Raw genomic sequence first — 12,969 nt, 5'->3', positions numbered from 1 at the left:
AGTTCCAAAAAGAGGGGTTAAACCAATAGTTTTTGGCAATAAATTAGTTATAATAGATAAAACGGCGTCGGGAAAATTAAATTATCATGGTTTTAGTTATATTTTACCGTACACGTGCATCAATACTGTGTATTATAAGAGAAAATGATATTTGCACATCCCATTTCTCGAACGTCACGTCAGGAGACAACAGATTTGTGAACGGTTTTCCTTCAATAACTTTTTTATTCTTATGTCTACGATCTTGAAACAAAAAACCGAGGGAAGCACAAACACCGGAGAGCCGAAAGGGCGTATTCATTCAAAAGAAATATAAACTGGCTTACCGGGTGAAAATATCCGCTACTCCTTCACAAAAAACACTAAAACGACGCCATCTTTGAAGTTTTGCAACAACTTTCTCACTGAAACGCGGTAAGCTCCCGTATACGCAGGCCCCCCTGATAATGGACGACGGACAAAAGGTGATTTAAAAAGCTCACAATTGAGCACGTTATGCTCAGGTGTGCTAAAAAATTGATACATTTTTTTTCCAAATTCAGCCAAACAAAAAACAAAGCATTAAAACTTTTAAAATACACAGGGTTAAGAAGTCAATTCAATCAACAACTATCTATTTATGAGACAAAGGACATTGCACTTGTCTTAAAGACTTTACATTAATGAATATTTATTAACAATAAATGACATAAAAAGCCATATGAATATTAAGTATATATTTTGAAAGAAAAATACAGCTAAGAAATATGTAACAAATAATAAAAGTTAAATAGACATATTAAAGACTAGATCAAACAACTTTTTTTCCATGTTTGGAATTTTTTTTTGCTATTTTTTCCATGTAAAACTGAAGAGATTTACAGTAGCAGTACTGGTATGTAAGTTTCAAAGTATCAAAAATGCATGGTTCTTTAAAATCATACTCGGTATAATCAAAATGCAGCTATTTAAATATAGGTTTTAATACAGCAACAGTTATAGGTACATGTAGCAAAATACTGCAAAATGAACATAACCATGTACAGTACTATGTTTAAAATCATGGAGCATAAGAAAATAGTGTAAATCTTAAAGAACAAAGCTTTAATTGCTATACAAAATATTTTCAAAACTTGAAATGTCTCACAGACACTGATGCTCCTACAACATACACATTTGAACCACGTTCTGAGAAAACTGGGCTTAATGCATGTGCGTAAAGTGTCATCCCAGATTAGCTTGTGTAGTCTGCATAGGCTAATCGGGGATGACACTTGTCGCTTTTATGGTATTTTTAGTTTCAAGGATGTCCCTCCTTAACGAAAATCAAGTTGAGGCGGAGTCGTCCCTGATTAGCCTGTGCAGACTACACAGGCTAATCTGGGATGACATTTTACGCACATGCATTAAGCCCAGTTTTCTCAGAACAAGGTCCATTCGGACACATACAAATCCACTATTTATTCAAAAGCAGCCAAAATGGCAAAGGGTCAGAACTGGTTGAATAAAAAAAATCCTTACATAACGATAATCTAAACATTCAGCTGTGAAAGTTAAAGCATTGTTAGAGGAGTTGAACACACACACGTTTGTAACTATATATTATATTCTGTCTTGGGAATACAGGCAAGGGGACATATTTCTGCAAAAACTCCTTGCAGAAAAAATTCATTTTTTCACAATCATCTACCATTAAGGTAATTTAACTTTGAAAGCCTAAGCATGAAATGCCCAGTAGCTAAAGAGGAGCTCAAAACAGACTATTTTGTTGCAGCCTGAATTCCCTTCTACACCATCATCTATAGGTTCAGTTTATAACACTGATACCAATTTTTAGAAGATCCACCAAGTCTCCAAAGAGAGTTAAAAACATTTTGGGGCTCCATATTCCATAGTGGAAAAAAAAAGGAAAAAGAGCCATAAATATGTCCTAAATAATTCAAGCCAAAATTCCTTTCCTTCAGATAATCTAAACATTCAGGTCATTTAACTGTGTAAGTTCAACCGAGTACGAAGATATAGAGAATAACTGCCTGATCTTTTTGTAATATATATCAGGCAAGGCTTAGAAAAATATACCGGCGAGGCCTGCTGAGCCGTTATTTTATTCGTTCTGAGCCTTATATATTACAAAAAGATCAGGCAGTAATCTGTTTTTCTGTTACTAATACCTCTATGCCCCCAATTATAATGAAATAATGAACAAATCGCTAAAAAGCTGCAGTATTAGCGGGAAAGAATATGACTTTTGTCGTGTTAATAATGATGTCATGAGCATGCACGCTTAATATTTGTAAACAAGATAATGTGTTCTTTAAAGCTTATTACTTCCCTTGGATTTGTATTTTTTGACCTTAGACCTTAAAGGATGACCTTGACCTTTTACCACGATGTGTTTGTCAGAAACACAATGCTGCCTACTGTGCCGCTTTGATTTATTAAACAAAAATATATAATTTGGCAGGTCAGACAATTATGCCCATTTAAAGCTTATTGCTTCCCTTGGATTTGTTTTTTCAACCCCGTGACCTAGTTTTTGTCCTGGCATAACCCATATTCGAACTTGACCTTGATATTGTCTAGATACAACTTCTGACCAAGTTTCGTAAGGATCGGATGAAAACTATTTGAATTAGAGAGCGGACACGAAAAGTGTGACAGACAGACTGACGGACAGTGCGAAAACTATATACCCCCTTTTCTTTGAAAGGGGGCATAAAAATGTTTTTTGGTGTTTGTTTTGCATTATGTGTTTAAAATAAAATATATTCCATCTTGGTATCAAATTGTTTGTTTTGTTGAATCTGATTTGATTTCACTTAAAATGATTACTTTATAGTTGATTCCGAGTAATATGACCATCCTCCACACATGACTGATAAAAGAACTTCCCTTTGACCATGATATAAAAAATATATCAGGCAACATAGTAACAGGCAGATATCAATAAGGTGGTATGATAAATGTACAGAGGCAAGCACAGATGGACAAGTGCAGTGCTTGATTCCTGCCACTTCAAGGGGGTAATACAAATATTTCAGGCCTTATTAAAACTATGGGGACAGGAACACAGCAACTAATAATTCCATACACATACACATGTAATACAATATAACAATATTTTGCCATAATTTTTATAAACATATAAAGTGTTGAGTCTACCCCAATGCTGACTTAAAATGAAAAGCCTGCCTGCACCTGCAGACACAAAGGCTGACAATAAATGTGAACAGTCCACAAGAAACTAGCATGTAAATTGTAATCTGACTGTTTTACCAAGTGTCATGCAAGTCTTACAGTTTTATCACATTTCTTTCATGTCTGAACTTTTTACTATATGTTTGACAAGGTTTCAACCTATACTGTTAGTAAAAGCCATAACAACTTCTTTACCGCTAAATACATGTACATTAAAGGCGACTCTTTGACAGCTAAGGATTCCGGACAGGTTCCGTTATGTTACATAGAATGATGAACCACATTTTATGTTTGTAAAACTTGCTACATGTAATTGGGTAACTATACCCCGGTATACTTAATAATATCATTATCATATGGTATGATTGTAAGATAATGCTGAACTTCTGACTAATCATCTAATGCGTACAAACAATTACATCACTTGAACCAGGGCTTTTTTCCCCTTCTTAGAAAATGGCTGTTTTTTCACAAAGTTGAGAAGTTTGCAACTCCAATTTTCACAAAAATAAGAAGTTCACCACTCAAATGCTCACACTTTTTTAAAGTTTGTGACTCTTTTTTTCACAATTTTGAACAGTTTGCCGCTCATTTTTTCACAAAATGAAGGGGCAAAGGCAACTTCACAAAGGTACGAAAATACATCCTGCTTGAAGTCTATATTGCACTTGGAATACTTCTTATTAGAAACCATGTTAATAAAGGATACTAAACACTAATAACATATTTTCAAAAGATTTAGGTTCACAAAAGGTAAAGGATGCTGCTGTATAGGGGCACGGTGAAATTCCAAATACAAATGTAAATTGCTTAATCCAAGTCCATTACTTGCAATTGAGGTTTTAAAGAATTAGCATTTGTCATGTTGACCCATCGGTAGGGCAGCAGGGAGGGAGCCAAACGCAGCAGGATGCAGCACCCAAATATTTCGCATTAGATCCTTTTTTATCACTGGATTTCCAACAAGTATTCTTTCATTGCATTTGGCAACGGCAGCTCACCAACAGATGGAAACAGTTTGCGACCAAGGGCCTTATAAATGGAAACACGTGACATTTGCTTTAAACTTCGAGGATTCTCTGCCATCTTATTTAACACTTTCATCAGATCGTTCTCAGTGTTACCAATAGGTGAAGCCCGTGCCACCATGCATGCAGAACCCAGACAGTCATAGAGGTATTTATGTTCCATTGTGTTGTAGAAGAGGTTTAACAAAAACTCTGCCTGTCCTGTTTCAAATATGGCTCTCAGTTTATGGGATTCATGAAGTATTTTCACCTCCTGGATGTACAAACTGACAGCCTGGGTACCGTGCTTTTTCAGGTAAATGGAGCTCTGGGAATGACAGATGACTGGTTCTGGGGGGTAAGGCTCAAGGTCAGGGTCTGCACCCCACTGTAGCAGCGTCTTCAACCATGTGTGTATCATCTCAAAGTCTTCCATATCGTTTGTAAACAACAGCAGTCGCACAAACTCGATCAATGAGTTCCCTCCTCCACCAGCCAAGTGGGTACTTTTCTTGGTTGTGGTGTAGTTGGGATTTAAGCCATACCGCAGAAATATAACTAGTATTTCGTTCACAAGTCTGGCATATTTCTTTCTGAGATCTATGTCAGTCTGCACCACTGGTTGATGGGATCGAGAACCATGGTGACCCTTGAAGATTTTCTTGGCAAGTTCAGCAAGTAGTGAACAACAAGTCTTTTGATCTTCTGAAATAAAATTGCACTTGGCACCAGTTTTCAACAATAAGTCAACAGCGTCAATGATGCTATTACTTTCTTGGACTAAATCAACCACCTCTGTGTTCAAAAACGTTTGAATCAAAAGAATCAAAGGGGTATGTCCTATTGAACACTGTGTATTCACATCAGCACCATTTTCAACCAGAACCTGCATAGCCCTGGCAAGGGACTTGAAGTCATTTCTGTAGATATACTTGGAATTGATCGAGCCCTGGACACATTCAAACTTATCATTGGGTCTGCTCGCTTTCATTGTCACATGAAGAAGCTTGTTTAAAGGCTGTAAATGCAAGGCATCATAAATATGTGGATCAGCATTGAAACTAAGTAGCAGTTTGAGTGTCTGAATTACTTGCTCCTGGTAATTAGGCTGAATCTGCCATCTTGGCATCACACGATGCTCTTGGTGGTAGTAATTTCCGCCTATGTAGGAAACATGAGTAACCAGCAAGTGTAAGGCCGTCTCTCCACGAAGATTGATAGTGTTTACCAGCTGCTCAATGCCTGTTGTCAGAAGGTACTTTGTTGTGTCATATATTGCAAAGATTCCATCTATATCATTACGGTACAATCGATGCAAGGCCGTGTCCCCATTCCTTGCCACCTTGTTGACATTTGCGCCATTCTCAATGAGCACCTTGGAACACTTCCTTCCCCAAACCACAGCTTCCAGCAATGGAACATCTCCACATTTATTTACATGGTCTATGTACTCAGGATAACGTTTAATGAAGAAATCAATACATTTGGCTGCACCCCGCTGAGACGCAAAATGAAGGAATTTAGGTAGGTTAAATTTTCGACCACCCATCACCTGCATTTCATCAATCATCCATTGCACGCAATCCACATGGTCACCAACTATAGCCCATTCAACTGGCAGAAGCCTTTCTTCCTCGCACTTGAAAACATCTTTAAACATGAAACCCATTCTTCGATAATTAGCCACAGGTTCATGTAAATCTGGATAGCATAATCCTGCCCGTTTGTACAAATGAAACGGCCTTCTGTTTACTATCGACTTAAGGACTTCTATATGTCCAACAGTGGCAGCTAAATGTGCTGGAGAGTTGCATCTGACTTGCGTATAGTGGGGCAGCTTTTTCAACAGAATATCCACTAGATGACTTTGGTTTAAAACAATACAATGCTGCAGAATGTCAAAACCATGCATCTCGTCTTTGATTTCAGAGACATTTTCATGAAAGTTTAACTGGAGTATGTCTCTGGATACCCTGTCGAGATCAATGTTACCTTCCCCACGTCTATGCTTGTAAAGTTGCTGTATAATATCATTCACCTTTGCACTTGTGTCTTCAGTTGCAGGATAAGTATGAACCAACATCAGCCATCTCATAGGCCAGAACCCAAACACATAGTCAAAGGCATACTGGATATAGCTGTAGCCAAAACGAATGAAGCTTAACATCTTCAGTCAGGCCCTCTGCCAGGATTCATGGGTTAGACCTGAAAAATAATACATACTCATATAGAAAAGAAATCAGCTGTGCTCTCTGAAAAGGGGGTTAAATGCGTAGTGTCATCACAGATAAGCCTGTGCAGTCTGCACAGGCTAATCAGGGACAACACGTTCCGCCCAAACTGGATTTTGGTAAGAAGAGACTTTCTTTAAATGAAAAATACAATAAAAGCAGAAAGTGTCATCCCTGATTAGCCTTAAAGGGACATCTTCACAGATTTTGGCATCTATTGAAGTTTGTCATACTACTAAGATTTCTATGGCATTTATTTTACAACTGTCAGATAACATTGTGCTAGTGCCGGGTAGCGGTCAGTGGGCATGCGCATAGAGATAAACATGAAGACATGTGTTCGACATACATTTGTATATTACATCCTCCACTCTTTAAAGAAGAAAATTTATACATAGCATAATTAAATTCAATATGTATTTAAAGACCATGATTCTTTCGTTAACTTGATATATTTAAATTAATTGAGTATTTGTATTTTTAATACTGATTTTTATGCCCCCCCCAAGAAGGGCATATAGTAATCAGACTGTCCGTACGTCACAGTTTGCGTTTAGGTTCGAAAAATGCTCATAACTTCTCTACCTCTTCAGATAGCAACTTGATATTTGGCATGCATGTGTATCTCATGAAGCTGCACATTTTGAGTGGTGAAAAGTCAATGTCAAGGTCATCCTTCAAGGTCAAAGGTAAAAAAAAAAACAAATCCAAGGGAAGTAATAAGCTTTAAAGGGAGATACTTATCTGTACCTGCCAAATGATTTTTTTTTTTAAATCAAAGCGGCACAGTAGGGGGCATTGTGATTCTGACAAACACATCTCTTGTTGTTTTGAATATGATAGTAATCATTCATCTTTGTTTTAAGCTGTATCTGAAAGTTATAAACTATATTTATTTACAGCTATATACATATCCATTGATCACCACTGTACAGTTTGTTTGGCTTCACAACTCTTCCTGATCATGTCTGATAAGGGCCATTTATTGGGGATGCTGATCTGTTAATCTCTTGATCAAAGTCGTTTCTGTGGGGAGTGTTATTTGGGGTTACCGGTACTTGTGGGAAAGTCTGTGCTAAGATGTTAGGCTCAACATCAGTAATTTCCTGGAAGCTCTATTTTGTTTTGCGTAACAGCCTACGATTACGACGATAAATTCTGCCGCTTCACGTTTGTACTTGGTACAATCTTTCACCATGACTTTGGCTGGTAACCATATTTTGCCATGCTGCATTCAAACATTTTCATTGACTCCAAGCAGGAGTTGAAGAATTTTTTGACAATCCACTCGCCCTGCATTAAAAAAATAGATATCTATATTTATAGTTATGATCAACCAGAACCTTCTAAACCTACTTAACATAGTGACACTAAACTGCAAACAAATTATCTACATTATCTGATGGATTATATTTGACGACCTTTCTAATTCTTTCTGTTCCCTGTCGCCACCACCTTGCAGATATTTTAAAATAGAACCCTTTTCCATTTTAATATTTCAGACGAACTTTTACTGAAAGACACGCTTGATTGACAAACGGTTACAATATGGTAAATTTTGCCTAAGGCTTCTGATCACGAAATTCGGAATTATTCTGTTTATTAATAATTATTTTTTCTGTTTATTTTTAATTAAATATAAGAATTATTATAATTAACCAGTGATGTATTATTGTTTTATTGATATTTACATTAAAATTCACGGAATGACCAATATATTTAACAGTTTTATTCACTTTTAATCGATTAGCTAAGAGCACTGACGAAGACAAAAAGAGCGCAGCCGATTTTGAGAATTATTTTTACTGTGCCAGTGACGTCATTTTTAATTGTCAGAACGAAAGTGCAGTTTCTTTGTTCATGTACTTAACGTATTTTTTGTTCGTTCGAAAAATTGTTCGCAATTTGTATCGATGTCGCAATTTGTATCGATGTAGAAGGAGTTCTGGAACTGAATTTATATTTCTCAACTTGAAAAACAGCACTCGCCCGGTCGGTCGAGTATTTAACAAATTTTACTCGCCCGACCGTCAACTTCACTCGCATATGCGAGCCGTCGTGTGGATTCTTCAACCCCTGCCAAGTTTTGGTAGTGTTTTTGTTGACCTATCAAAATACTGCTTTTGTTTATCTTTCTCTCTCTGTTTTGAATATTGAATAAAATTATGTTTTGTTTTAACTGTTTGGGGACGCAGATGTTTTTGGGTAACCGGTATTACAGATTTGGTGCGTCTGCCCATAAGCAATTGTGCAGGGGTGTAGCCAGACTTAAGTGGCGTGTTTCTGTATTCAAGAATGCACAAATAAGGATCTTGTCCGCTTTAGTTGGCTTTTTGCAGCAAACGTTTTGCTGTTTTCACAGCATTTTCTGCTAGGCAATTTTACTGTAGATGTAGTGGACTGGAAAATTCTTGCCTAAAATTCCACTCATTTGCAAAGTTTTTAATTCCATCTGATGTGTATTGACCAGCATTGTCGGACATAAATCTGTCTGGTATACCCTGTCTAGCAAAGTGACATTTGAGTTTTCGTACGACTATTGTACTTTTCATGTCAGGTAAATAGTCAATTTCGAAAATAATTGCTGTATGTGTTGACAGTAATCAGGTAGTCTTTATTGTTAAGCGTGAATACACATTTTGCCATGGTCGCTGTGGTACATGTACCTCATGGGAGATCAGTGTTGTTTTTTTAAATTTGGCTGGCTCTATTTCAGACAAATACTATAATTTAGTCTTTTAACTGTTTTGCCATTCCGGGCTAGAACAATGCTCCATTTGCCCTGAGTATTGTTTTCTCGATACCCATGTGGCTATTGTGAACTGATTGCATCATTTCCTGTCTGACCGGTCCTAGTATAATTATTATTATTTGACCTCTTAAAATCAAGTCATCAGCATGCCACAGGATCCATCCTCCCTGTGGTTCGTGTATTCTACAATTGACCTATTACACTGTGACCTTGTTTCTGGCCATCCGTCCAAGAGAGTTGCTTTTAGCGTTTGCATCTGAGGGTCATATCATAGAAGTTGAATTCGTCAGTCAGTAACATTAATTGTTTGCATTACAGTTTGTATGTGCAAGTCAAGGCCATCTGATTCAAATGAATCTGTGACTGGTTGTCTGGAAAGTAGATCTTCTTTCTCGCTAACGTGTTTACATAAAAAAATTGAAGAAAGGAAAAAAAGAAACCATCAAATGGGCTGGAACCCCTGACCCCTGAGTTAAAGTCCAACACTTAGACCTTTTGGCCATCCTTGCTCATACAATGAATGATGTATCTTCTACTTTATATAAATATAAAGTACAAATTCTCATATTTTCTCAAAATATAACGACAGCAACAAAACTCTCCAAATTATTCAATTGTTTTGCGTTGCAAAGCTGTATAATTTTAAGATTTTTAAATTTTCAAAAGATGCATATTATGGTTAATTTTGAGCATGGTATATGTTCCCTATTATCTTTTCCTCACAAAAAATATCATGACTACAATGAAAATTTGCAAATCTGTAAAAAAATTTGTTTAATTTACCAAAACCTGAAAAGGTCCCTTTCAGGACTGCACAGGCAAATCTGGGACAATTCTTTACGCACATACATTAAACCCCCTTTTCACAGAGCACTGCTAAAATGCATTAAAAACGCAATGAAAATGTATGATGTAATGAACCACAGTACACTCCACGCGTTTTCCCCAAAAAACCTCACTCCGCGTTTTTTCCCTGCTAGCGAGTGTTTACGCAGAGTTAGAAAGCGAGGTAAAACACGGCGTTCCGCAGAGTTCGCTAATACCAGTGGCGTGTATTACTTTAGCCTAGTCGGTAAATGCAGACAATTTCCGTTCTTATCAGCGTCCGCAGCGCAACACTGCGTTAGCAGTGTGCTACTGGGCATGCCAAAAAATAAAAACATTGTTATTAAAAATTGTTTAAATACTGTATAAAAATAAAATAATTATTTAACAGTAATAGAAAATTAATACATATAAAAATTATGTTTTTTAATTCACAGGTAGGTCTACAATATGAATGAATATACGACATGTCAAGCGTTTTGACAAATTAATTTTTAAATAATAACACATATAACACAAGGATAAATGTTCCGTAAAATTTCCAAATGAGAATAAAAATAAGTAATCTGAAAAACACTACGATTTTTCAATGATAACACGACGTTTACAAATGCTTCCAATATACAGTAATCATGTATATTTCCCGACAAAAGCGCGCGAAAATTATGCTGCAATGTACAAGGTCAAGGTATACTCCTGCAAAGCGTGCGTGTATTGATTTTTGATACAAACTTTGTAGCGCAGAGAACACTTAATTCTGTTGATTTAGGTTAAAAGTTTCTTTGGTATTTTTTAACAAAATTATATTGCGAATAAGTCGATATTTCCTCCAAAATAATTTCAAATTGAACATGCCGAATCTTTATCGTTACGGTATTTTAGTGGAGTAATTATTTTAACAGTAATTGTACTGTAAACTGATTAAAGGAGACATCTGGGCGGAACTGGATTAAGTGTTTGACGTTATGAAAACACGCAAAGCTTGTCTACTGACGTATTGTGTAGACTGCTGTCTGCGGTGTTTTGACAAAAGGGATTAACATGTGTGAATGTCACTTTGCAGATTTGGTCCATAATTACTGGTAAGCATTGTTTTGAATGTCGACGCAATTAGAATACAACTGTTAATATTTAATGCAACTATCAACTCAAAAGTTACCACCTTCTTTTTGCAATCAATGGAATAACATACCTACAAAGAGAAAATAAATGCATAAGTGAGCACAGAATCTACTTCCGACAATTAAAACCATTCCTTATGCATTCGTTGAACATGTTTACTTGAGTAAGTTATGCCTTCAGACAGGAAGCGGTTTTCCTTTGATAACGTCAAACTATCAATTCACACAGATTTGCGAGACTTTTAGGGTCCTTGGTCATTTTTTTACATGTTCAGTATAGAAAAAACACCTGCTTGCATGAAAACTTTGGATTAAATTATCAAAATAAAATCAATGTTGCAAACTGTGATTTTATTAATTGGTAAGTATCAGTTTAAAGACGACGTTTTATTTGTGGTAAATCAACGATTTTCTATACAACTATTTCTACAACCACGTTGGGATCGATCTATCTTAATTGTTTTTGTTTTTTTTAATGGTATAATATATATATTTATATATATAAATAAATATATATATATGTACATGTAATAAATGTAATTTTATTTGAAAATCAGGAAGTCAAACAAAGTTAAATTGATTGTTATCTCATAAAACACAGAGTTTCCCCGCGTTGCCAATGCCCAGGACCGCCACGTCGGCTTATCAATTTTGCCGATCGTTCAACGCGGCGTCCAAAATCATGCAAACACAGCGCATCGTGAAATTTTCTTAATCTCCCTCGGCTTTACTGCACACGGCATATGAAGGAAAATTGGGGAAAACGCGTGGAGTGTACTGTATCTGTATCACACTGAGTAATAACAGCTTATATTGAACTGAAAGCAAATAATAAAACTATCAAATAATAGATATAAATGACGTTAATCTGAACATACAAAAATTAAATGAAATTTTTTCACCAATTAACAGTGCAATGGTAACCATTGCAAACTAACTTAAGCTAACGGTAATTACTAACTGTATCCGAAATTTGCGGACCGAATACTATGTCAGTTCTTCTTTTTCACTTTGCAGTTAAACGATTGACTTTAAACTTAATACGTTTTTGCTATAATGATTTACAATTATAATTTCAACATAAAAACATGATTAATAACGAATTGGCAAACATATAATAACTAAAATAAATGATATTTGATAACTTACTAATACCGACTTTATCAAATTAGGCCATTATTTACATCCGGTAAAAAGGTTACACCACGTTAAATGTTAAAGGGACTGTCAACCACAACAACGAAGAAAAGAAAAGTTGTAAAATACCATATTGATTTACAATTAATATGATTATAGGTGCTACCTAATTTACGGGCAAAAGCTTTTTTGATAACCATGTATTTTTAATAAATAATATTTTTCATTATTGTGTTCAAAATAGTATTATTGTTTCAAAAATAATGTAATGCATCCAAAAAATTCAATCTTCAAACGAGTAACATGTTCCTAGCTTTAAGATCTAGCATCTTATAATTGTGTGTGTTTTCTAGCCGCACCCGTTTTAGGCCTAAACTTTATATAGTGATATGTAACCTTTCTGAATAGCGGCCAAGTGCGAGCAGACGAGGTGTAAATACGTTGAAAATAAGATAAAAGACTAAAAAGTTAAATCGGAATATCATTACATGTTGTGAATAAATGTATTTCTGATGGATAACAACAACAACTTACCAGAATATTGCTCATGACCCCACGTAAAACTGCTATCTGAGAGCGAATGGAAAATGCGTCACGAATTCTGACAGTAGGGTGTCGTTATTGAAATACCGCGAGAATACTGCGAGAATATAGATGCCAACTATAATGTGTAAAACAAATAATTTTTTTGACAAGCGTTTTTGATTTGTCAGGATAAT

The 12,969-nt window shown here is 35.8% G+C and overlaps 1 protein-coding gene across 3 annotated transcripts; it reads right to left on the bottom strand.

Moving 5' to 3' along the window:
* Window positions 1-3,059: 3,059 nt before the first annotated feature.
* On the bottom strand, window positions 3,060-12,287 carry LOC127850287 (uncharacterized). 3 transcript variants are annotated; one of them, XM_052383208.1, is made up of 2 exons: window positions 12,273-12,287; window positions 3,060-6,389 (listed from the first exon to the last, which is right to left on the bottom strand). In XM_052383208.1, the coding sequence occupies exon 2, from the start codon at window positions 6,349-6,351 to the stop codon at window positions 4,126-4,128; it is 2,226 nt and encodes a 741-aa protein (XP_052239168.1). In that variant the 5' UTR covers window positions 6,352-6,389; window positions 12,273-12,287; the 3' UTR covers window positions 3,060-4,125. The 3 variants fall into 3 exon arrangements, with proteins under 3 accessions (XP_052239168.1, XP_052239166.1, XP_052239167.1); XM_052383206.1 differs by lacking the exon at window positions 12,273-12,287 and adding an exon at window positions 12,075-12,197; XM_052383207.1 differs by lacking the exon at window positions 12,273-12,287 and adding an exon at window positions 7,316-7,573.
* Between the last annotated feature and the right edge of the window lie 682 nt (window positions 12,288-12,969).

This window comes from Dreissena polymorpha, chromosome 11, assembly GCF_020536995.1.
Source record: "Dreissena polymorpha isolate Duluth1 chromosome 11, UMN_Dpol_1.0, whole genome shotgun sequence".
In the NCBI taxonomy this organism is placed as follows: domain Eukaryota; kingdom Metazoa; phylum Mollusca; class Bivalvia; order Myida; family Dreissenidae; genus Dreissena; species Dreissena polymorpha.
This window is presented reverse-complemented; position numbering and strand designations above follow the sequence as displayed.

What these genes read in the sequence shown, in the direction of transcription:
- LOC127850287 (XM_052383208.1), bottom strand. Translation starts at nt 6,351, where the DNA reads ATGTTAAGCTTCATTCGTTTTGGCTACAGCTATATCCAGTATGCCTTT.